This window comes from Ciconia boyciana, chromosome 14 (genome assembly GCF_034638445.1).
Source record: "Ciconia boyciana chromosome 14, ASM3463844v1, whole genome shotgun sequence".
NCBI classification, from domain to species: Eukaryota; Metazoa; Chordata; class Aves; order Ciconiiformes; family Ciconiidae; genus Ciconia; species Ciconia boyciana.
This window is the reverse complement of record NC_132947.1, coordinates 1,988,617-2,013,646: the sequence shown is the minus strand read 5'-3', so window position 1 is coordinate 2,013,646 and position 25,030 is coordinate 1,988,617. Positions and strand designations below refer to the sequence as shown.

The 25,030-nt window shown below is 60.0% G+C and overlaps 1 protein-coding gene across 2 annotated transcripts; it reads left to right on the top strand.

The window, feature by feature from the left end:
- Positions 1 to 1,408: 1,408 nt before the first annotated feature.
- UCKL1 (uridine-cytidine kinase 1 like 1) lies at positions 1,409 to 24,322 on the top strand. Of its 2 annotated transcripts, none has more exons than XM_072879208.1 (15): positions 1,409 to 1,520; positions 9,885 to 10,078; positions 10,794 to 10,900; positions 11,117 to 11,287; positions 11,538 to 11,609; positions 12,825 to 13,014; positions 13,506 to 13,567; positions 18,532 to 18,551; positions 20,959 to 21,057; positions 21,434 to 21,527; positions 21,852 to 21,914; positions 22,300 to 22,422; positions 22,772 to 22,879; positions 23,266 to 23,422; positions 24,009 to 24,322. In XM_072879208.1, exons 1-15 carry the CDS (start codon positions 1,471 to 1,473, stop codon positions 24,083 to 24,085), a joined length of 1,587 nt encoding a protein of 528 aa, XP_072735309.1. In that variant the 5' UTR covers positions 1,409 to 1,470; the 3' UTR covers positions 24,086 to 24,322. The 2 variants fall into 2 exon arrangements, with proteins under 2 accessions (XP_072735309.1, XP_072735310.1); XM_072879209.1 differs by lacking the exon at positions 18,532 to 18,551 and adding an exon at positions 14,996 to 15,012.
- Positions 24,323 to 25,030: the final 708 nt, after the last annotated feature.

Below are 25,030 nucleotides of genomic sequence, written 5' to 3'. Positions count from 1 at the left end.
GGGGTGCGGCAGCTGGGGAGGGCCGGGGCGAGGACCGGCGACGCTTCCCAGGCCTGCGCTCGGCACAGCCGCCAGTCCCCGGTGCCAGGAGGCCACGCCGTACCCGATGTCCGGCTGCTCCCGCTCCCATGGCAAAAATCCCCCCCAAATCTGCCCCCAATCCGCCCCGCCGTCCGCAGCACCCAGCGTCGCCCAGCCCCACGGGGTGCGTCCAGCACGGGGGCTCTCCTCCCCGGGGAGCTCTGTGGGACCCGGGGCACCCCCGGCCGCCCCGGCGTGGGAATAAATCCTCTTCCGCTTCCTCATGTCTTTTTTGGCACCGCACCCAAATAAGCGCCAGATTTAGGCCGGTCGCCCCATTGCTGACCGTTAACCCTGCGTTTCCCGATGGCCGGTCTCGGCGCTTGCCCCGGCCCCCCCAAACGCGCCGCACCACAAACCCCAGCCCCGGGGACCCCGGACGTGAGAAGGGAGCGCGATGCCGAGAAAAACCGGATCCCCCCAAGTGCCCGGCGTCCCGGGGTCCCCACGGGGCCGGGGTCCTCCCGGCCTCTCCACCCCCCAGCACCCAGTGACCGTGTCGGAGCCTGCGGCCACCCAAATCCCCGCTGGCCCCCAGCTCTGCTGTGGGGGGGGGGTGCTGTGTGTTGCACCCCTCAGCTGCTTGGGCATGGGTGCTCCTGCGCAGCTGCCCTACAGCACCCACCCGTGCCCACAGCACCCATCTGCACCCCACAGCACCTCCTCTGCCCAAAGCACCCACCGGTGCCCACAGCACCCACCTGCACCCCACAGCACCCACCTGTGCCCACAATCACCCACATGCGCCCCACAGCATCCCCCCGTGCCCACAGCACCCACCCATACCCACAGCACCCACCTGCACCCCACAGCACCCATCCATGCTGACAGCACCCACATGCACCCTACAGCACCCCCCCATGCCCACAGCACCCACAGCACCCATCTGCACCCCACAGCACCCATCTGTACCCCACAGCAGCCATCTGCACCCCACAGCACCCCCCGTGCCCACAGCACCCCCCGTGCCCACAGCACCCACCTGCACCCCACAGCACCCATCCATGCTGACAGCACCCACATGCACCCTACAGCACCCCCCATGCCCACAGCACCCACAGCACCCCACAGCAGCCATCTGCACCCCACAGCACCCCCCGTGCCCACAGCACCCCCCGTGCCCACAATCACCCACCTGCACCCCACAGCACCCACAATCACCCCCCGCCCCCACCCCACCCCCCGTGCCCACAATCACCCCCGCCCCCACCCCACCCCCCACGCCCAACCCCCGCCGCCCCCACCCCCTCTCCCCACATCACCCCTTTCCCCCCTCCCACGCTCCCCCACCCACCCCACCCCACGCCCTCCCTCCCCATCCCCGCACTACAAGTCCCGGAGAGCCCCGCGGCAGCACCGCCCCCACTCGCGTCCCCGCCCGCTCCTGCCATGGCCGCGGCCCCGGTGGCCGAGGGGGCTCCGGTGGAACCGCACGACAGGTGAGGACCCGCATCCTTCCCCGCTCCAACCCCACGCGGGACGGGACCGGGAGCGCAACGCCCCGGAGCCGCCGGGTTCCCGGCGGCTCCGGGGCGTTGCGCTCCCGGTCCTGTCCCCACTTCCGCGAGTGGGGCCTCCCCGAGCCCATCGCTTCTTCCTCCCCCCCCCAATTTACCCAATATTTTTCCCAACTGGGCTTATTTTTCTTTCCACTTTTTTAATGCTTTTTCATTTTTCCTCCTTTTTCCTGCTTTTTACCTTAATTTCACCGCGGCTGAACCGCTGGCAAGCGCGCCGGCACATGCGTCGGCTCCGGCGAGCACGAGGCGTCAGCGGAGCGGGGCGACCTACAAGTTCGCCACCGAAAAAACACGCAGGGGGATTGAAATTTTTTTTTGCGCCCCCCCCCCCCCCCCCGCCCCACCTCAGGTTTTCTCTCTCTTTTCCCACTCCCTTTTTCCCCGGAATCCTTGGGTGCGGAGAAACGTGACCGCACCCGAACACCGAATACCCCGGAATTGGTTCCGGAGCATCACCGGAGCGTTGCCGATGCGCCAAACCTGGTTCCAGGGATCCGAGCATCCCTGGTAGTAGGGTGCCGGCACCCGGGTGTCCCCACGGCACCGACCGACCCCGGCTCCGCCTGAGTCGGTGCCAAAGCAGCCCGTGCGTTTCGGCGGTTAAATACGGAGCCGGCAGCTGCCGGTGACGGCGTTGCCTTCGCCCTTCCTGTGAGTCAGCGGCGGGTAGCGGGGAGGCTGAGGATGAGCAGGGGAGGAAGGAGCCGCGCCGAGTAACGCCGGCCAGGCGGGAGATGAGTAACCGCGTTGTGTAACCGAGCCCCTTCCACCGCGGAGCGAGGCACCGGTGAGGCTGACCACGCGGTTGCGGCAGCCCTCGCTCCGTATAAATAGCAGCGAGGTAATTGGGTTTGAAGAGGGAAATGTTTGTCCTTTTGTCGTTAGGAATCGGATCCATCGCAGAGCTGGAGGAGAGCGCGCGTGGGCTCAGCTGCCCCGGGTGCTCCCTCCTGCGCCGGGGCGGCTCTGGCCGGGCAGGGCGGCGGCAGGGCTCGGCGCGAGGCTGGGGGAAAGCGGGCGCGATGTTCGATCAGTTTGTGGGGGCACGGCACGGGCACGGCACGGTGGGGCTGCTGGGCAGCGTCTCGGCACCCCTGGAGCCACTGGCAGTGGGGTGGCAGGCGGGTCCCTCCATCCCATGGGCAGGTTCCTCCATCCCATGGGAAGGTTCCTCCATCCCATGGGCGGGTCCCTCCATCCCATGGGCGGGTTCCTTCATCCCATGGATGTGTCCCTCCATCCCTTGGGCAGGTTCCTCCATCCCTTGGGTGGGTTCTTCCATTCCTTGGGCAGGTTCCTCCATCCCTTGGGTGGGTTCTTCCATTCCTTGGGCAGGTTCCTCCATCCCTTGGGTGGGTTCCTCCATCCCTTGGGCAGGTCCCTCCATCCCTTGGGCAGGTCCCTCCATCCCATGGACCTGTGCCTCCATCCCTTGGGCAGGTTCCTCCATCCCTTGGGTGGGTTCTTCCATCCCTTGGGCACATCCCTCCATCCCTCGCGTGGGTCCCTCCATCCCATGGGCGTATTCCGCCATCCCTCGGGTGGGTTCCTCCATCCCGACGCTTTCGGCTTCCTGAAGCTTTTCCTTCTGCACTCCCTGCACAAAACTCATCCTCCGGCCTGGCTTGCTCACAGGGTGGTGGGATCCGGCCCCATCTCACCCTGGTCCCTGGACGGGGGGTTCCTGGTGCGGGGCCACCCCACGTGCACCAGGGTTTTGCACCAGGCCGTTGCAGTGCAACCACTTTCGGCTTAAGTTAAAGACACCGTAGGACACAAAAGGCCCGGCTGAGGGCTGGCACGCGCGGGTCTGGCCCGGCAAAGACCACGCTCAAAGACGGAGGGAAGCAGGTTTGGCCTCCGCGCACCCATGGGTGCTGCTGGCAGGGGTGGGAGCTGGGAGAGGGACCCTCTGCCGCGGGGCCAGGCGGGTTTGGTGTGTCCTGAGCTTTTACACGGATGCGGTGACAATATTCGGGTTGCAGCAAGCGAGCCAGGAAGAGCCACGTGCAATTCGGCTTCCGTCTTTAAATCCCAAGGAAAAATCTGCCGAGCGGCTTTCCGTCCCTGGAAGGAAGAGGGGACCCCAGCCTTCGCTGGGTCCGCTAGTTCTCCCCATTTTAAGTCCAGCTCCTGGAGGCGATTACAGAGGAGGGATTCACGCTTAAAAATCATCTAAAAGAAAAAAAATCCAAAACCCAGGAATTTCAGCCTGTGCAAGAGCTCAGAAGCCGGGAAGGGAATTGGGAAGCGGAGGCGATTTGCGGAGGAGCGTGTGCCGGGAGGAAGGCTCGGTCGCTGCCGGGGTTCAGGGCCGGTGCGGGTGATTCCCGTCCCACCTGGGAGCCCGGCTGGGATGTCGGGTGAGCTGCCGGGAGAGTTGGCCCCGTCGCTTGGACATTTTAAACAAAAGCAGGAAAAAAGGCACCAGGGAGCGTGCGACAGGGAACAATGTCACCTTGGCGAGGGCGAGGGCTCCTCACCGCCAAGTTCCTTGTCCCTTTTCTTTTTTGCTTCTTTACTGAGAAAGAATAGAAATCGCTGCGGAAGAGAATTTTATTTTTAAACTTCTGAAAGGGCTTTTACAGAGAAAGGGGAGTCCGTGCCGAAATCACAGGATGGAAAAGGTTCCTTTGATCATCGCTCGCTTCGCTGGCGTTGTTGGGGCAGCAGCGGTGGCTCGAGCTGGGGACAGCTTACCTCTGAAACCCGCCCGTCCCCGTCCTGCTCCTCCCGCAGCCCCTTTTCGGGGGCCAGAGCCTTGTCCCTGGTCTCCAGCAGTGTTGTGGTCATTGAGACGTGTTTCGGGGTGATCCTTGCTTCTGCGGGTCCCGTTGCCGGACAGGAGCAGGAGGGGGCCGGTGCGGCCGTGGCCGGTGCCCCCCATGTTCAGCAGGGGTTTGCTGAGGACACCGGCACGCGGCGCCTGTCCCTCGCCTCTGGAATAGCCCCGGTGCTTCGGGGAGGAGGAGGAAGGTGTCTTCTCCCCGTCTCTGGCCCCATCTCCAGACGTTCAGCCCGGCTCGATGCCAAGTGTACCCCCTCGGAGGTGAAGCCGAGCTCTCGCCTCGCCGTGCCGGGGAGGGCTGGGGACTCATTTGGTGACTGCAGGACCTCGTCGTGACGAGCCGCGTCCCTGGCAGAGCCTGCCCGGCCGTTTTGGGGTCACCTCCGCTACCTCCCTCTTTCTCAGCAAGCCAAGGGCTGCGTGGTGGGTGCCGCTCTGCCCCAGTCCCCGTGCTCCAGGGCCGGCCGGGACCCCTCCTGCCGCCGTGCCCGGCCGTCTCCCACCCCTCGCTGGGCGTCCTGCCCTTCGGCCGCTGCCCGCCTTCCCCCAAGCGCTGCTCGGCGCTGGGTGCCCGGGCTCCCTGCCCTCCCCGGCGAGGCTGGCGCTGGGAGAGGAGCCGAAATGGCCGGGGGGGAGCGGGCAGCTGGCAGGGGGACGGCTGAGGGAGCAGATTGCAGGGCCCGAGCAGCCAGCGGGACGTTATTCTTAGCCGCCCGCAGCCCCGGGGTGTTGAGTTTCACCCACTTGTTTACTGCAGGCCGAGGGGGTGGCGAGGGGCAGCTCTTCCCCAGGGAGCTGGGCACCCGGGGGGCTCGCAGCCGGGGCCTCCCGCCGCTGGGAGCTAAGGCAGGACGATGAGTCCCGCACCAAAAACCCCGGCACGGCCAGCGGCACCGCGGCCCTGAGCCCCAGCCGGCTCCATGGGCCACGAGCGGGGTGCTGGCTGGGTACCCCCTCCATCCCGACCCTGGGGCCGTCCCCTCCTGCCCCCCTGCAGCCTTCTCCCCGCCGGTGCCGGGAGCTCGCCGGTGCTCGCGGCCACGCACTTACCGGGCGGGCGGCAGAGCTGCCCTCCCCGCTGCCCCGGCGAGCCCCCAGCGTCCGAGGCAGCTGAAGGAGCCCCGGTCCCAGGGAGCAGCGGCGCGGGGGGGCCAGCGTTTATTGCCTGTGCAGGGGGGCGGTGAGGGGAGGTGTCACTTCGCCCCCTCGACCCCCCCCGCTTTTTCTTTAATCAAGCCAGTGCTATTAATATCAGGTAATGAACATAATCTCTAGGTTAAGCTATCCTCTTACGCGTGCTGACCGCTCCACAGCTCCCAGCAAAAGACACTCCCCCAGCAACGCTCTTCTCTCCTTCCTCCATCTTCCCGTCCCGAGCCCCCCCCAGATCTGCTGGGGGGGGGTCCAGGTTGCCCCGGCCCCTGGGCAGCCCGCGGTCCCCGTGCCGGGGGGGGGACGACGCTCCCGTGCATGGCTCCTTGCACCGGGGCTCGCTGGCACAGCCGCCCTCTCGCCACGGTAGCGCCGGGAGGTTGGGGGACAGGAGCCGAAGGGACGGGGGGTGAGCACCCTCTGCCCGGCATCGCCTCCCGCTCCGCAGCGGGGTGGAGATGAGCAGTCCCCCGGCCTTCTCCAGCGTCCGCATATCAGGCTGCTGGGCCCTCGGGCCGGACGGGGGGTGAGTGCCTCCTTTGCTTCGGTTTCGGGTGGGTTTTTGCTTTTTTTCACCTGTTTGCTACCAGTCCTCGCTTGCTGGAGCGAACCCTCGGCGGCCCCGGTCCCGGTCCCCCAGCTGAGGGCTGCGAAAGCGCGGGCAGCAGCGGGGGGAAAGATCAGCTTCCCACGGGACGCGGGATGAAGCCAGCCTGGGGCCGCAGGGCAGGGTGCGGAGGACTTGGCGGGGGGATTTGGAGGGCTGGGCGCTGGGTCGGCGTGTTGTTTACGGGGCACGGGGCTGAGGATGTGCTCTCCTGTTTGCTTGCTGGTTCCAGGTTTGGGGCTTTACCATTTTTCCTTGCTGGCTGCGGGGGCTGTTGGGAGCTGCTGTGTTTCCTCTCGCAGCCCAGCGTGGATCTGGGATGGTCGGGGGTCTCGGAGGGCAGCGGGACGCAGAGGACCTTAGGGACGGGGATGGGAGCGGCGGTGGGGAAGGGAGAGGGGTGCCTCCCTCACCCCAGTAAATCCGTGCTTGGGATAAGCAGGAGCAAAACGCTTCCTCCATTTGTGCCAGCATGTCTGCGGGGCTGGAGAGCCCTTTTGGGGAGCAGACCCCACCGTCGGGCATCCCCACAGGGAAGGCAGGGCGGTCGGGCTCCCTCCTGGCAAAGGGGCACAGCCAGGCTCCAGCGAGGATGCACCGGCTACAGGGAAGGCAAAGCGTCCCCAACAGCTGGGGACAGTCCGCGGAGAGCTGGTGGCAGCCGAGTCCTCCAGGAAGGCTTCGCAGGAGGGGGGTCACCAAACCCAGGGTGACGTTTCCCTTCGTATTCGCCATGTTGTGGCATCGAGTCACGGAAACACAAGGGGTACGCTGTGCTCAGGAAGGCTGGGGAGGGTCTGCGTGGGACAAGGACTGTCCTTTGGTTAGAGCAATGGCACTAACTTCAGCTGTAAATAGGGAGTCCCCTTCCTCCGGGGGCTTTCCCTTGCGGGTGGGGGCATTGCACGGGCTTTGTCGCTGCAAAAAAGTGATAGGAAGAAACGGCCGAGCGAGAGAGCTGTGAGATGGCTGGGATCAGCCGTTCCTTCGGAGGGGAGGAGAGTCCCTTCCTGGCAAGGGCAGCCGCGGAAAACATCTACAAAACTTGAAGTGTAACATTAGGAGAAAATGCATGACCTTTGCAGAACTCCAGGACAGTCCCTCAGCCCTCCCCACGGCCATGCTTATCCGAGATAAACCACGGGAAAGGTTGATTTAAGAGGTGCAGAATGTCTACCTCTTATATAGATGCAGACAGAGAATTCTGTCTCTATAGATATCTATAGATACAGCATTTAGGTGAAAGTCCAGGGATATTTGGATGAGAGGAGGCAAAGCAGGCCAACTCTTGGAACAGGATTAAAGCGCTGCATCCAAGAGCAGCCCTGGGCGCGCGGGGGGAGGACGGCTCCGCTTTTTGCCGAGGGCCGTCCCCGCGCCGTCCCATCCCTACGTCCCGCGGCGAAGCCCTGGTGCGGAGATGCCGGGTGGGTCCCCCCCGTGCCAGCCCCCTTGGTGTTCTGCGGGCACCTCAGGGAGCGGAGGGCTGGGAAAGCGGGATGTCAGCTGTGAGCACAACCGGAGCTGTCGGGGTCCGAACCTCCTCATCCCCGCCAGGAGCTGGGTTACGTCGGTATTAATCGGAGATGCTGGTAGCAGACTTTGCAGCGGTCAGCCTCTCGCTGAGGCTCTGCTCCAGCTCCAAAAACCAGAGTTTTGCCCAATTTGGAGTCGTTTTGGGAATCGTGGCCTCGGTCCACGTCGCAGCGCGCAGGTCGTGGTCTCATCTGCGGGCTGAGGTTGGTGCAGGAGAGCTTGGCGCTGCGTTTCACCAAAGAGCAGAGCATCCTGAAACGCTCGCCTGTTGCATGGAGACGGGCATGTATCCCTGGAGGAAAACCAGCTGAGCAGCCCTCGGCGGCAGTGCCAGCGGCACGGCTCTCGAGTAACCGCAGTCCCGGGAGAGGGGCTGGGACGCAGATGAAAGGAATTGGTTTATTTTCTGGTAAACAACTGTGTCTTTGTCATCTCTTGCTTTTATCAAGCCAAAATGACTTTGTTTATGCACCAGCATCGTCAGCTGATGTCAGCCCTGCTCTGGGAATAGCGTGCGGTGGCTAATTACTGCTGCAGCATCACTGCTGGGAGAGGAGACCGAAATACCCCGTCTGGGTTTGCTTCTCCTGCCTCTCTGGTGGAAGGAGCCATCTTTCCCGGCGGGTCTCACCTCCTGATGTTGCTTTTTAAAAGCGATCCTTGGGGTGTTTGTGGCTCCTGGGCGAGCCGGAGGCTGGCGGTGCTCGGTGCTGGCCGTGTGTGCCGATGGGCTCGTGCATGGGACGGGGCGTTGGTGGCTTGAGGCTCTCACGGGGAGACTCTGTAGGTGCACGCTTGTAGGGTCGGCATCGGTGTGAGATGTCCGGGCGCCGGGGCAGGAGCTGCAGCCTGCCTTTTGCTAGGAGGGGTTCAGCAAAGCCAGGCAAATCGCTGTCTCCTTGCCCGCTCCGCAGGGAAGTGCCGGTGCGGGAGGTGGGGATGGCGTGCCGCGGGGCTCATGCCGTGCTCGGGGGGTTTGCCGGCTGGCTTTACACGCAGATGGCTGGTCTCAAATTTTGATCTTTATCTAAAATTGTTCTTAAAAGGGCTGGGGGAGGGAAGGGAATTAATCTTCATACCAAAACAGCTTAAAATCAACCCAAAATCTGTAAAGCCCTGCAGTTTAAGCCCTTTCAAGAGCGAAAAATAACAGAGAGGCAGCAAAGCCCCGCCAGCTCGGCTGGGCTGTGCCAAACAGTGCTGGGTTTGGAGCGTTCGGTGCCCAGGGCTCTCTGACCTTGCAGAGGTTTCATTTCCAGCCCGGTCACGGCTGGGGAGAGGAGCAAGCGTGAGCAGGGAGAGCCCTTTGCACCTTCTCACAGGGAGAAGACATCTCTCCCGAGGCAGCGAAACTGCGAGCGGGGAGGAGCGGGAGCTGGTATAAATAATCCTCCCCATCCCCGTGCTGGCCAGGCAGCGCGGCTGCAGCTTATCTCCTGGCCAGAGGCCACTTATCACCTCCCAGCCACTGCTCTCCCGCTGCCAAGCTCGAAAGGGCTCCGGAGGGTGTTTCTTTCCTCTCCCTCCCTGGGGCCGTGGCAGGAGGGGAGATGAGAGGCATTTTAGCAGCTCCAGGGCTCCGGCCGTGCTCGGTGCTCGCTCAGCCCGCACGGCAAAACAGATGCGAACGGCTTGGCAGCCCTGCTGCCCGGCTCTGGCCAGCTTGCAAGCTTGTCCCCAGGGGTTTCAGGCCTAAAGGGTGGGAGAAATAGAGGTTTGGGTGGGAGCGGAGCGCTCAAAGTGGGGAGAGGAAAGGGATTGTGCATGGGGGGATGAGGACGGTTGAGCTGTAGCCCGTGTGTTTGGCTTCCGTCCTCCAGAAAGGCCCCTTGACACGTCAGGACAGGTTATTGCCCTCTGTAATAACACTCCTCAGCGCTTTTGAGAGCTCGCTGGAGTGTTTATTTAACATAGACGTTCCCCAAGCAGTAAGGCTGTAGGGAGTGATGCTTGTGCTGCACCTTTTCCAGCTTAAAATGTTGTCCCATGTGAGAATTTATTGATGTTGGCCATGGCCTGGGGTTGCAGAGGCTCAGGTGCTGGTAGTACTGCAGCAGGGCTGTGGTTGCATCTCCCCCTCCTGCGTTGCATCCCTCACCCGTACAGCGTGGGATCCCCCAGAGACCCCGCTCCCGCACACCGGGAACGCGAGCCCTTCCCCACCACCAGTAACCGAGCTCCTTCCTCTCCCCATCCCCAGCAACAGCAGTGCCGAATCCTTAGACCGGCTGTACCCTGCAGTGGGCTCCACCAAGCCACCCCGAAAGCGAACCACTAGCCAGTGCAAGTCTGAGCCACCCCTGCTGCGGACCAGTAAGAGGACCATCTACACAGCTGGCCGGCCACCATGGTACAATGAACATGGGACACAGTCCAAAGAAGCCTTCGTGATAGGTAGGTAGAGGCACCATGTGTCTGGGCTCTGTCCCACCTCCGCGCTTCAGCTGGTGCAGGCTTGCCGGGGCAGCGTCGGTGCTGCCTGCCCGGTGGCTCTCCAGGAAATCTTGGGGGGATTCCTGCCCCACAACCTCCTTGGAAACTTGAGGTTGGCTCCAGACTCCAGGCTGTGATCTGTCAGCCCGGACAGGAGCAAGGAGAGTCCCCATGGTTAGTCCAGCATTGACTGGGTGAGCCGTAGGGTTGGGCAGAAGCTGAGAGCTTGCAGATGGGGGGTGGATTATAGCAGGCACCGGGCAGACCACAATCTTTGCTTGTTGATCCCTCAACTCTTGTTGTTCCCTCAACTCTTGTTCCCTCAACTCTTGTTGTTCCCTCAGCTCTTGTTGCCTGGGTTGTCATGAGTTCCCATTTAGTCTAGGCCGGTTCTCATGCCAGCTCTCCCCTTGTTACACAACCATCTGATGAAGGCTTTCCCAGCTTTTGCTGCGCACGCTGCTGGCAGTTACAGTACGTGCCATCTGACATTTTCAAGGATAATCTCTCTCTTGTAGTGCCTATCGGTCTCCCCCTTTGGAGGTTCCTCCAGCTTAGTGCAAGAGCCGGGCTCTAGCTCTAGTGCGAGTGCTCCTTAGTGCAGGAGCTGGGCTCTAGCCTGTGGTTGGAAAGGCAGACTGTGAGGTTGGTGGCTTCATCCCCTTTTCTCCGGCAGGCCTGGGGGGAGGCAGCGCCTCTGGGAAGACCACGGTGGCCACCATGATCATTGAGGCTCTTGATGTCCCTTGGGTGGTTCTGCTGTCCATGGACTCCTTCTACAAGGTGAGGCTGCGTGTCATCCTGGCCAGGCTCCTCGGGCTGCCGTGGACCTTGGCTTAACCCCCTGATGGGGAAACGCAACGTGGATTTAGTGACAGCCTCATGGTTTCCCCGTCAGATGGTTCCTGGGGCAGGGCAAGAGGTTGCTGGGCACGGCGGTGGGGAGGGAAGGCTGCCGGTGGGGATGGCCACGTGCACTCACCTCTTCTCCGCGGGCAGGTGTTGACCAAGCAGCAGCAGGAGCAGGCAGCCAGCAATGACTTCAACTTTGACCACCCCGATGCCTTCGACTTTGACCTCATCATCGCCACCCTGAAGAAGCTGAAGCAAGGCAAGAGCGTGAAGATCCCCATCTACGACTTCACCACCCACAGCCGGAAGAAGGAATGGGTACGGGACACTTGAGGGGGGTGGGACAAGATGGGGGGACTGCCAAGGCAGGAGAAGGGCGTGACGACTGGACCCCTCCAGCCCCTGCCCTTTGCAGTCAGACTCGCGCAGTCTCCCTGTGCTCTGTGGCTGGCTCCGGGTGCATTTTTCGGGTGAGCTGTCGCAGTCACTAACAACCCAGAGAGATTCCCCAGGCTGGGGCATCTCTGAACACGTTCTGCGCCTAACCACATCCATTTTGACTCCACAGAAAACCCTATATGGCGCCAATGTGATTATCTTCGAAGGCATCATGGCATTCGCGGACAAGGAGCTCCTGAAGGTGAGGAGGGGTTTAGAGTCGGTTCTGGGGAAGCCTGACAGGTGCAAGTGCTGCAGCCCCCTCTTCTGCAGCCCCGTATCACAGCACAAAGAGAGTCCCAGGAGCCCTGGGGCTCCTGTCGCCGCTGGATGGGACCCTGTCCTCCCACGGTGCGTCAGCATCACCCCTACAAACCAGCCCTCCACCCCATAGCCAGCTGGGGGGAGATGGTGGGAGCATGCTTTCTCCTGAGGTTCAGCAGCAGGGAGATGACCTTCTCTTCCAGGTTACACCGGCTGCTGCGGCACTTCACCGTGCGGGAGAAATAGGTCTCGACTCTTGCGGCGGCAGGGGAAGAGCCCCTGGCAGAGGTCAAGCGTTTCAGCAGAGACCTTGATCTCAGCCATTCATTCCCAGGAACTGGGAACCGAGTGGTGACCTGGTCCCTGGCCAGTGGCGGTGCATAAATAGGACTAGAAATAGCCCACCTCGTGCTGCGTGCCTCAGCCTGCACAGCCAGAAGCAAAGTCTGCTGTAGCTCTAGTGCGCAGAGCCTGGTGTTCCTAGCATGGACTCATCCAGCACTGCAGGCTTGCTTGGGAATTATTTGGATACATGAGAAATGCTATAGGAGGGAGTGAGCCATGCACAAACTCAGCCAAGCTCGGTCTAGAAAGTTTCCTTCCCTGCCAAGGGAGCGTTTGGGTTGCACTTTCCTGGAGCAACGATGACCTCCAGTGGACAGCTGGGTAAATCCCCCAGGACTTTCCTCTGAGCATCCCTGCTCTTGTCTCTTGCGCTGAAGGGCAGTGTCATGAGCTGACCTGCTGTGCTTGGCTCCCCTCCAGCGCTGAGGAGCTCCTGGGTTAAGCCTGTTGGTCTGTGTCATGGGCATTAACTTCTTGTCTCCTCCTCGCTCTTCAATAACATCCAGCCAAAGTGCTGCTTAGAAGTGGAAACAGGGTTTGGAGCAGGACAGGTCTTGGGGGGCGTGAGATTAAGGGGCGGGTGGCAGCAAGGGACTCGCTGCAGCATCTGCGCTGCCAGCCAGGTTCAAGTTCAGAGGCTGCAGAGGCAAATGTCCCTCCGGGCCGGAGCAGAGCTGAGCCGAGCTCTGTTAAACTGGTGTTGTGCTGTGCACAGGGCTCAGCCCTTCTGGTTGTGGCTGGTGGAGAAGGTCAGTTCGAGTTACACACCTGACCTGGTGGGCTTTGTGTCCCCCCCATCTCGTTTCAGCTCCTTGATCTGAAGATATTTGTGGACACGGACTCGGACATCCGCTTGGTGCGTCGCCTGCGCAGGGACATCAGCGAGCGTGGCCGTGACATCGAGGGTGTCATCAAGCAGTACAATAAGTTTGTCAAGCCCGCCTTCGACCAGTACATCCAGCCCACCATGCGGCTGGCCGACATCGTTGTGCCCCGAGGTACCTGCCCAGGGCTGCCCCAAGCTGCCCCCAGGCTCAGTCCTGAGCGGGACCTGAGAGACCCCATCTCTCTGCCCTCAGCTCTGCTGGCCAGTCCCACCGCCCTCCGGCTGGCGAGGACAGAAGGGTGGCTGTCCCGTGCCACAGCAAAGGTCCCTGCAGCTGAGTGTCTCCAAACACTGGCCGAAAGCAGATTCCTAGGGGAAAATCTGCGCTTTTCCCTCAAACAGTCTCCTGCCCTACCAGCTCCTGCAGCTTAGCGACTTAAAACCTAGAGGTGACTTCTAGACAGTCAGTAATAGGTTACTAAATAGGAATTTAGTAAGAGCAGGAACATCTCCTGCTGGATGATGCTTTGCTAGGGAAGGGATGTTTGGGATACGGTGTATTTTTTAACACAGCAGGGAGCTTGGGGAAGAAACGTGTTTCAGGCACTGCTAGCACTGTGGTCCTGACCAGGCTGTCTCTCTTTTGCTTTTTGTTCACTCCAGGGAGCGGAAACACCGTGGCTATCGACCTGATCGTTCAGCACGTCCACAGCCAGCTGGAAGAGGTAAGAGCTGCCTGGTCTCCCGGGTGTTAATGGTGAGGTCGACCTTGCCTGTGCAGCGGTGGCATTGCAGGAAGCAGCACTCTGGGTGCCAGGGTGGGAATGGCCCGGCTGCCCTCCGTGCTCCGGGCGTGTGAGCCGCGGGGCTGTCCCCATGAACTCCTCCCAGCCCTGCTCCCTCCGTTTCAGTGAAGGAGACTGCCTTGTCCCGGCGCTCCGGGTAGTGCAAGGCTCCTCTGCAAGCTGTGGTCCAGCAGCAGCTTCCTTCCCTCCCTGGGAGAGGAAGTCATCGGGGACAAACCAACCATCCTGCAGTGATCTGAGTGATGTGCCCTCACTGCCTGCAGCCCTCCCGAGGCCAGCATCGCCCCAAACCCTGCAATACCTCAGCTCTCTGGCTCTGGCTTCTCCTCTTCACCCCCTTGCAGACACTGCTGCACAGTCCAGTCAAGAGCCCACTTTTCCACTTCGATGTTGGGTGCAGCCCACGGGTTTCCAAACCCAAAGTCTTGTCATGTTTGACGCCCAGCCTGAGCCCAGATCCAGGCAAATCCTCCCATCTCCTTCCCCATCACCGGGTTTAACAAGTCTTCTTCTGTGTGTCCTGGGCCAGTCCTGACCAGTGGTTTAAGCCTGGGACCCTTCGATCAAATGACACTGTTGTGTGTTGCTGTTCCCTGAGCAGCACAGCCTCCTCCCGCCCCACGGTCGTAGCTTTGATTTTTAAGTTGTGGAGATGCTCAGAGCGATGTCCTGGGAGGTGGAAGGAGCGTGACCTGCAGACGGATGCACTTGAAAGTAAAGGGCTCGATTCCCGCAGGCCTTTCTGAGCTCCCAGGAGCCGCTCGGCCCCTGGATGTGAGCTGGCACAAGACAGCATCGTGCCTCCCGCGCCTGCTCAGGAGGGACTGCTCTGATGGAAAGGCGTGATGGAAAGTTCCCCCTCCCGGGGTACCCCGCTCTCTGCAGGGCTGCAGGCGGCGGTCGGTCGGGGCTTTCTGACTGCCCGGATTCACAGCACTAAGCTCTGGCAGGTCGGGAAGTTGGTTTCTAAACGCTAGGTCGCAGGAGCGAGGATCAGAGCCCTGGCATCGTCCTAGCACCGGGCTGAGGAGGGCACGCAGCCGTGGGCGCAGGCCAGGAGGGGGGAAATGGCTGTTTCTCCCAGGCCCTGGGATCCGGCCAGGAAAGCTCACGGCTGGACGCTGCAGCGAGCAAACTCGGCAGCTCGTCCCCGGAGCACTGCTGCGAGCCAGGCGAGGGGTTGGCTTGGGGGGAGCTTTCATTTACCTGGGGAGGGGAAGAAGGGGAAAAGGCTACATGTGAATGCAGGAAAATATTCCTATTTTTCCTTTTCTTTTATCGTGAAACGACCCTGGTGTTGACAATGCTTAATACCGGTTGCATTGTGTCTTTGTGTTGCTGCCGCAGCGTGAACTCAGTGTCAGGTAAGAGCCCCTAACTCTGTCCTGTCTGTGCAGCCCGAGGCATTTCCAATGCCAGGCACTGCTTGGCCTAACCCCGACCCGCAGTCGAGACCGACAGCTCGTATAACGCACGGCCTCGTCACGCTCGAAGCTGACGAAAGGCCGCCTTGTCCTTGGCTTTGGGACCAGCAGGGACAGGGCTGTTCCCCAGGGATGTACTCGTCCTGCGAGGGTACCACCAGCTCGAGCACAGACCCCTGAAGCTGGGGCAGGGCCAGGTTCGTTAGCTGGGGACCCCCGATCTCTGCAAGAAGGGAGGCTTTGCATCCTGAGATTCTCTTTTATTTTTATTTATCTCTCATCCTCTAAGACGAACGGTTGTTCAGAGCCACTCTCCATCCCTGATGATTAAACATCATTAAACAACAATTATTAAATTAAACAAAGCGGCTCAAGGATGGTGGGAGCCCTGGATCCCTCGCCGTCGCAGAGGCTCTTGGCCGCGAGCCTGATGGCACCCGGGAGGAGCGAGGCAGCTTCGGCGTGGCAAGAGGTACTCGCTTTCCTGCAGCGCCTAAAGACTGCACAGCAACTACCTGGGGCCTTAGAAAATACTTATGCCCTAATCCAGCAGGATTTCTAATTTCTCAGTATCTGCAGGTGGATGCTATAAAGTATACCTTGATTTACTTAGCCTCTTCAGCATGTGGATCCAGAGGGGACTTTAGCTCTCTTGCTTCCATTAAGCAGCCAGCTAAGTTTCCAGGTATTTTGGTAGGAAGCAGAGGGGATGCATTACTGCAGATGGGTTTCCATTTAGATCCCATCATTGTATGGAGACACTTAACTCAAGTAACCCTAAAATTTACATTTAGCGTACAAAAAGCTTTTAAAATACAGATGAACAGGAAGAGGCTCTGCTTTACTTATTTCTGCTGAAGCCGTTCATTTCCTAGACTAGGCAGCTGGATGTTTTATTTTATTTCTGTTTGCCTGTTTAACACCATGGGGCCTGACATTTCCATACAGACAGCGTAATGATCTGGAGGTCCAGGTGGGAAGGTGCTCTTTAGCGTGGAGAGAAGTCTGTTGCTTTAAAAAATTGCAGGAATAACATTAGAGAGTAGACTGAGGGGGGTGTGTGTATATACGTACATATGCCCCTATGTATGTGTGTATATATACACATATAAAATTTCCTTTCTCTCCAGGGATTCTCCTCATTAATCAAAGTGGCACTCAGTACAGGTGATCTTTTCGTGCACCTTAAAAATCAAGTATTTGGTAATAAGTCAAGGAGGTATAATGGTAGCAGGTTTGGAAAGGTAACTCTGACCTCCAAAAATAACTCCGTGATAACCACAGCCACAGACAGTTTTATGTTCTGTGTAAGGCTCGTGGTTTCCATTTACGGCTTTGCCAGAAAGTCTGGAAAAAATTTCCTGCAAAAAATCTGTTTACGCTCCTGGAGTCCCGGTGCTTTTACTGCTGCTGCGGTTTCCCCTCAGCTCCTCTGCGGCTCTGCGCTCGCAAGAGGAGCGGGGTGGATGGGGAGATGTGTGTCAGGCGAGATGTGCTCGGCAAACAGGGGGCTTTTCATCTTAAACAATTCCCCATCCTCCTGTCTTGAATGGCTTCATCTAAATGTCACGGTTGTTGTTCTGATGTCACTGCCTTTTGGCGGCCGTGGGGACGCAGCGAGGTCTTTGTAGCTGGTAGAATAAAACCTGGATGCTTCGATCTGGCCCCAGTCCGAGGCGCTTCTCTGGTCCTTGTGCTCCCGGCTGGCCCTGGACCGCCTCTCCTGACCCAGAGGGTGGCTGGCACGGGCAGGGAGTGCCTCTCCCCAACTCTCAGCTGACCGAATGGCTGAATTCTGAGGAGTTTAAAGAAACTGGTGCCATTCCCTGGACCTGCAAGCCTTGTTTTCCTCCTGTAACCGCTGGCTGCTGAGGAGCATCGTTGCCTTCCTCTGTGTTCCCTCAGAGCGCAGGTCAGACCTTAGCATCCTTGCAGTCGGGGTCTTTCTCGTCCAGCTTCCCACATGTTTAACCGTGCATGTGCTGGAGGTGTAAGTACGTACAGGCACTCCCAGGTGAGTATTTCTCCTCGAGCCCAGCGGCAGGAGCCGGACCGGCGAGCCCATGCCTGCCGAGGCGCAGTGCTCTTAGCCGACCCTGTTTTCTGTCCGTTCTATTTCAGCAACCAGCCCAGTTCTCGGAGCCAATGCTCTTTTCAGCCGAATTCCCCTCGCCAATCAATATTCCCCACCCCCAAGCTCTCGATCAGCTTGGCATGCCCTTTGCCAATTGTGTCTTTAAATATCAACCTGTGGCGCAGTTTAATAGCCCTTGTTTGAAATGTCAGCCGTGAAAGCCAGCCGCTGTACGTGTTTGAAATGCCTTGACTGCATTAGCTCCTTTGTAGCTGGATGTCTCTTGTCTGCTTCCTGCTTGATAGCATGCTCAACAAAGAGCTGAGGATGTTCCCTGAAGCCTTCCTGAGCGATGGTCACCCCTTTCTCTCTCTCTTTCTTTCTTTCTTCTTCTTTTTTTTTTCCCCTGTAAAGCTTTTGTTCTGGGCGGGGGGGAAATAAGTTTCCAAAGTGAGACGTTTTCTTGACGTGCTCATGGCTGCCCGTCTGAATTTTCCGTCGCGGTCCTGCCTGGCAGGGGGAGGGACAGGAAGCATTGCTCTCGCAGGCAGGCTGCCTGCGGGTCGTGGAGGCAGAGACCTGCTCCCTCCATCCCTCCCGGCAGGGCTGGGCAAGGGCTTTCACCGCAGGCGACGCGGCTGTAGCAAGGCGGCTGCCGGAGAGGCCGAGCTCTTCTCTCTGCCTCAACCTGCAGCCCCTCTCCAAGGGTCGGTGGTCCCAGCACAGGTCCAGGTGAACTCGGGGGAAGGAAGGTCTTCCCGGCGGGCAGTGATGTTCAGGTCAGAGACGGGTTTCTCCCCATGTTCCCGGTGCTTTTGGCTTTCCAGGCTCTCCGGGGCTTGAGCAGATCATCTCTCCTGCGTGCCAGGAGGTGGGCACCCCTGTGAGCCCACAAGCAGCTTGCGTGGGTGCCGGGCAGGTTGGATGAAGGTTTTGCAGGCTTGGCCTTGAGCACCTGCGCTTGCTCTGGGATTGCAACAGAGCCCCGGGCGAGGGCTGGGAATTTCCCTCCGGGCTCTGAGAGCTGCAGCTGGTGTTGCAGTGTGGTACCGCGTGGGACAGAGATGTGACAGCGTCCCTGCCGTGACTCCGGGGCGGTGAGAGCGGACAGAGCTTTCCCCCTATGGAGCCAGGAGTGGAGCTGGTGCCATGGAGAGCAGCCGTGACATGACTTGGTCACCAAGGGAGAAGCGCTGGGGTCTGCACGGCGATGGCCTGGGCACCAGGCAGGTCCAAGAGCCATAGATCAATTAGGGCTTTTTTCCCCCCCTTTGACTAATGACAGTGCTTTTTCCTTTGTTTCATGTCATGTTTGTCCCTCTCCCCTTAAACTCTCGTGTTTCCTGTCTTGTCTCCCCTGAACATCCCTCCCACCTGGTGACCAGAGGAAGCTGCGCTGGGATATGTGAGGAGACAAACGCTAACGGCAGTGTTTTGGTTGTGACAATAACGCTGGGGAATGAGGGCGAGGGCTGTGCAGTGTGAGCCGCGTTACTAACCCGGGCAGACAGCTCACAGGGTCCTGCTTCGCTGGGGCTGTGCAGGGCAAACCAGGCTGGGGGGACTTGAGAGATCGTCTTTATCCTAACCCCAAAAATGGGACCTGCCGCTGTCCCCCCGGAAAGCACCGCGGGGACCCCCGCAGCACTGAGCAGCTTCCCTGGGCTGTTGGGGACAGGGGCCCAAGCAGGGTTGCATCCAGACCTCCCCGGCCCTGCACTGAGCACCAGCCCCTGCGCGGGTGCCGCAGGAAGGTGCGGAAAGCTCGGTGACAAAACGCTGACACCGTTTCCCCAGGAGCTGTTGACAGCTCGGGGTGCAGGGGAGGTGTGCCCAGGCACGCGGGGCTGCTCTCGGGTAGGAGCGCTCGCCGGCGTCTGCAGCGGGGAGCAGGAGCCGGGTCACACCGCATCTCACCTGCAGCACCACAGAGACCAGGGCAGGAGAGGGGCTGCCCATCCTGCTGGCGTGGCGAGATGCCGCCACGTGGACCTGGCAGTGACGGAGGGGAGAGGTGCCCACGGCAAGCTCAGGCGTGTGCCCCTGGGTGGGCCGCGGTGGGTGGGAGACAGCCCTGTGGGCTACGACCCCTACAGCTCCTCTGGTTTGGGGGACAGCGGTTTGTCACCTTAGCCAACCCAGCTGGGCCCATGAGTTGGTGTGCGGCTCTGTGTTGCCAGAAGCAGGCAAGCAGGCAGCCCCTGTGCAGGCACCAGTGTCTGCCGAAGGCAGGGCTCAGGTCCTCACCCGCCATGTGGGGCTGCATCCCTGGGGCCAGGAGGGGTTTAGGCAGGGCTGGATGGTGACTGTGTCCCCAGGATCTGTCCCCGGGCCAGGTCTGGCAGGAGGAAGGAGGGGGGGCTGCGGGGGCAGAGCTGCTGGGTGCTGCCAGCACCACAGCCCTGGCGTGGGAGCGTCTCCGAAGGCAGCTAACCCGAGTTGCGGTGACTAACAGAGTGAGCTCACGTCACTGACGGCAGGTCCGGGGCCTTGAGGGCTGCTTGTCCCAAACAGGCGGTGGGGTCTGCGGGCAGCGGGAACAGCCCAGCCGGGCTCTGCCGGCAGCGGGCAAGCCTGCGATGGGAACACTACCCATCCCACGCACGCCGCATGGCTGCGAGCTGTCTGTGCTCTCGGGAGCGTTCCCTGCGTAGGGGCTCTTTGCTGCTGCGCAGGACCGGAGCTGGCAAAAGCAAGAAGGAGCCCTTAAGTACCCACCGGCCTTGGGAATGTCTCGTTTGGTGTTGGTCAGCCAAGACCAGGAGATGGCTATGTGGATGGAGGCCTCAACTCATCTAGCCCTGCCCTCCTCCATTCCTACCCAGTCATCTTCTCTGTCTTCTCCGCTTGTGTGCCTCTGTGTGTGTGTGCAATTAATCCAGGTTTCTGCTTGATTTGAAGTCTTAATCAGCTGGTGCTTTCATTTGTTTGCTCTCTTCTCCTCCGCCCCAACATCTCTCTGACCGGGATGCAGCCGCTGGCACGTTTGTGATCTGACGTGTGGCTTTCGGACCCCAGCCCTCCTCCCAGACAAAGTCGCTTGTCCATCGTGCCCAGCCTTGTGGAAGCCAAATAGATGTGACCTTCATCTCATTACTGCCGCTCTCAAAGAGAGAGGTGACTAATGGGGCTCCATTGTGCGCTTCCCCATGAATGGTGTTCCCTTGATCCAAGAATAGCTCCCAGCCCTATTAGTTATGTGGAGATGAGTCACACAAAGCCAGTCCTGTCCAGCCCTAAAGTCTTGAAGCTGTTCCCAATTTGGTCGGTCTGACTGTCCCTGAATGGGCCAGGCGCTCTCCGAAATGGTCTCGTTGCAGCCTGGCTCTGCATTGAGCCGTGTGCCAGCGCCGTGGGCCCAGCTGCCTGTCCCGTTCCTGGTGACATCTGGCACTCGTAGGACAGAGACAACCACAACAGCTCCTCCTCACCCCGTGAGTTCAGGATCCACCACCAGATAAGACTCCCAAGCAGGAGAAGGTTTTGATTTTATTTTCCACTTTCTTCCCAACCAGTGGAAACCGAGATGGGCCAACCATGGGTCAGCTGCCCAGCAGGGAGAGCAGGTCCTTGGGCTGCAAGGTCCCCCGGCTCCAGCGACCACCCGCTGCCTGCCCCATTCGTGGGAGCAGGTCCCTTTGCCATCACGGGGGACCGGGCAGGGCTGGCCGCTCGTTCGGCTCGGCTGGATGGCCTTGGTGTGCATTTGCAGTGTGAGATGACGTCTGGGAGGATGGCTGCGGCCGTGTGCTGTGCACCAGCCTTCGGGCAGCCTCGCCTGGAGACCTTCTGACCGTGTGTTTGGTTTTCAGGGCCGCCCTGGCCTCTGCCCACCAGTGCCACCCCCTTCCTCAGACCCTCAGTGTGCTGAAGAGTACCCCTCAGGTGAGGGGCATGCACACCATCATCAGGTAAAGACCCCACCACCATGGCCTCCTGGGGTGGGATGGGGCTTGGCTGCCAGCTGGGGCGGGCTCGGCTTGCTTTGGACTCCCGAATCCCGCTTGTGCCCACTCCTTGTGACTTGGGGACATGGGACGGGATAGATGGTGGTGGGCCCTGGGCACAGGAGCTGTGCTGTGAGTGCTCTGTGGTCTTGCCAACAATTTTTCTGCCTTTTACCTTAAAATGGCCACCGCAATTCCAGGCTCAGCCGGTGGACCCCGTGCAAACAAAACGCTGAGAGCATTGAGGGGCTGCCCTCCTCCACGCAGCCTCTGACCTCTGGCAGCATCTCCCGGGGCACATTTTGGTCCACAGCTTACACTGCCTTTCCCTCCCCTCTAGGAACAAGGAGACCAGCAGGGACGAGTTCATTTTCTACTCCAAGAGGCTGATGCGGTTGCTGATTGAGCACGCGCTCTCCTTGCTCCCTTTCCAGGTGGGTTCCGGGCTGTAGCTGGGAGGACGGGCAGCATCCCTGTGTTTCCTCTCCGATTCCTAAGCCATAACTGCCAGGGAGCCGGGACAGTCCTGGCGCTGCTCCTCCAACCTTCCCCCTGTATCAGCCCTTTCCTCCTAGAATAAAAAGGGGCAGGGCTCCGTAGGCCGTGGAGCAACGACGTGGCCCTGGGTGACAACTCTTTGTCCAGCCTCGGTTTCCAAGGGTCCAGGCCAGCCCGCAGCTGGCTGGCTCCCCGGTACCAGGGCTCCTCTGAGAGCCACGTCAGAGCCCCTGGTAATGCTTCTCACATGGGTTTTGTAGAGTTGCACAGTCCAGACCCCTCAGGGACAGGACTACGAAGGGAGGACATACAGCGGGAAGCAAGTAAGTGGAAGCAAAAGGTACTTACTATTCAACCCTGCCGCGTGGGGCTATGTGGAAAGCTGGGTGGATGCAGGGGAAGGACGCCCCTGGCTTCTCGGGGCTTCCATCAGGCCTGGGTTTGGTGCCTGCTGTCATGAGTATGATACCCCGTGTCATCAGGACAGGCGGCAGGTTGGTGGCCAGGGGTGCCATCAGCAACGCCACTGTGCCACTGCTGCCCTCCCACTGAGGGACGCAGCCTGAACCGGGAGCAGCACAACCCTCTTGAAGGGATGTGCTTTGGGCTTGCCCATTAGAGTCCCCTGCTGTCGAGGCCCAATGCCATACGGGGTGGTGGGCACCTCCTGCACCGTGCCTTCCCGTTCACCCTCGCTGTGCGCTGCAGATCACCGGGGTGTCTATCCTGCGAGCGGGCGAGACCATGGAGCCAGCGCTGCGAGCGGTGTGCAAGGACGTCCGCATTGGGACCATTCTCATCCAGACCAACTGCAACACGGGCGAGCCGGAGGTAAGACCCCGGGTCCTGGGCTGCCGAGGGCATCTCCTGGCGTTAGCCTGCATGCAGGTGGTGACTCAGGTATTTCCTGAGAGCTCTTCAGCGATCCGAGAGTTGATCTTAGCAGGGGGTGAGTGCTCAGAAAGCGAGTGCTTTGAAAGCTTCTGAAGTGGGCTTTGCCAGCATGTTTGTGCACGCAGGGGCTGGTTTGCTGTCCAAGTGCTTGGCTCCAAGCCGGCAGCTGAGGTCCCAGAGATAGAGATGCATGAAAGCTCCTTCACCCCACTAAGAGAAGGGCTCAGGTTGCTCCATTCGCCTTGAGCCCGCAGCCTCTAAGCTGATCTCCCTTCCCTCTGCCCAGCTCCACTATCTGCGGCTGCCGAAGGACATCAGCGAAGACCACGTCATCCTGATGGACTGCACCGTCTCCACAGGCGCAGCAGCCATGATGGCCGTGCGGGTGCTGCTGGTACGGAGAATGCCGGGCACGCTGTTAGAGGGCGGGTGGTTCGCTCCCAAATAACGTGCAAAACCCCAGCCGCAGCCGTGCTGAGGGGCCTTGCGCTGAAACTGTCTCCTCCTTGTGAAGGAGGGTGTCATGGGAGACAGCGCAAGCTGGGGTGACTGTAACCAGGCGTTGGCAAAGTCACCCCTTCCTTGTGTAGTAACAGCCTGGATTTAATTGGTTTCTTGGTCCTGTGCCCAGTAACCCCAACTGGGTTGGGTTGGAGAGGGGAGGAGAGAAAGTGGCTCCAGGAAGGCCCTCGAGTGCTCCGAGTGCCGCTCCCTGGAGGCATGGGCCATAACGTGCCTTAGATACCCTTACCCCGAGCTGTCCCTGTGCCTTTCCTGTAGGATCACGATGTCCCAGAAGACAAGATCTTCCTCCTCTCCCTGCTTATGGCGGAGATGGGTGTCCACTCAGTCGCCTATGCTTTCCCCCGGGTGAAGATCATCACCACAGCTGTGGACAAGAAGGTGAATGACCTTTTCCGGATAATCCCCGGCATTGGTGAGTATCTGGGTAGGAATGACCTGCCGCAGGGGGATTTTCGGTGCTTCTGGCCCACTCACCAGAAGAGGTGAAGCCCTGGTTGTCGGCAGCAGCTTAGGTCTGGCCTTATTTTACCCGGGAACCCACTGCCTCTCCTGGGTCCCGCTGCCACGTGGGTGTTGGGATCAACATGCACACTCTGAGAGCTGTCAGGCAGCCATAACCTTGTTGGCAGAAGGAGCCATTCCACGTGCCGTGAGCCTCCTCCGGCCCCAGGTGGAGAAGCTGGGCTGGGACAGCTGGAGCAGACCTGTGCCCACCACGTTCCCTAAGCTGTCACCTTAAACAAGCTCATCCAAAACAAGCTCACTCTGTTCTTCTCTCCTCACCTCTGCTGTGCCAGGAAACACCCCTGCCACGGGGTGCTAAAACAGCCTCCAGGCTGCTCCAGTTTTGCTGCTACACGAGTTTTAGAGCTGTTCAAGCTGTTGGATAAACTTGCTTTTGTTTCCTTGCCTGCTGGGACGAGGGCAGGCTGGAGGACGGGTCCCAGGGCTCCCTGCAGAGCTGCACCTCGACTGCGTCTCTCTCTTTCTCCCCGCAGGGAACTTTGGCGATCGGTACTTCGGGACGGACGCTCCTCCCGACTGGAGCGACGATGAAGATGCTCTTAGCACTTAGCTGGATGTGGAAATGCCACTGGCGACAGGCAGCTTCAGCACCGCACCTTAATCCCTTCTGTCCATCGCAGAGATTTCTCCTTCCTCCTCACCAAGCATAGATATTTTTTTCAAATGTTACATTGGAGATCTAGGGCATATTTTTTCAAAGAAACACAAATCCTAGTTTGACTTTGTGGACAGTCGCGTGTCCCGGCATAGAGCGGAGTTAATTTATTTTAATTTAAATATTTGCCTATATAACTTATTGGAGATATTTTATAAAGAAAAGTAATAAATTTTTTCTCTGGTTTTCTTGAATGGAGCCATTCTTTGTCACACCCCAGGGGTGCCCAGAAGGATTCGCAGCCCTTCGGGACTGCTGCCCTGGGAGGGGAGATGCCGCGAGCGGCGGTGGGAGGTAGAGACCCTACTGTTGAGGAGCAGGCTGACCCTGCAGCCGTGGAGCGGCTCTTACGGCGCGGTCTTTGTGCCGGTTACAGGCAGCTGGTGGTTGTTTCTCGTCGGTGAACACTGAAGCTCTTACACCGCAGGGAGAGCCTGCCCTGCGGGATGTGCTCGCTCTGTCTGATGCTACCGAGGCAGGGAGGGAGCCTTCACCTCACGGGAGCTGGTGGGGACAGGGAGCGTCCTGCAGCCTCTCTCCAAGGACAGTGTAACCCCCCCGAAGCAAGGTGTCCTGCCTGCAGCAGGGCTGTGAGCGGGAGAAAAAGCCACCACTCCCATTCCCCAGCTCCCACCTCTTGCTGCTGTGCGCCGGGGAGGAACTACCGTGCTCTAGATCCAAGTGAAGCGTTGGTACCAGAGGAGAGGCAGTTCTTCATATCTGCACGGAAGCTGAAGTTCAGCTCGGGTCACATCACGCTTCAGCTTAAGAAGCACCGAGCCCCTGTTTCAGTTCAGCAGCCACAGTGAAACGCAGCTCACCCAAACACCGGCTTGCTCT

Excerpts from the sequence above, each read along its gene's own strand:
- UCKL1 (XM_072879208.1), top strand. The coding sequence starts at position 1,471 with ATGGCCGCGGCCCCGGTGGCCGAGGGGGCTCCGGTGGAACCGCACGAC. Across the intron at positions 11,610-12,824 it reads CGGACAAGGAGCTCCTGAAG|CTCCTTGATCTGAAGATATT; the intron begins GTGAGGAGGGGT and ends ATCTCGTTTCAG. Across the intron at positions 22,880-23,265 it reads TGGCCGTGCGGGTGCTGCTG|GATCACGATGTCCCAGAAGA; the intron begins GTACGGAGAATG and ends CCTTTCCTGTAG.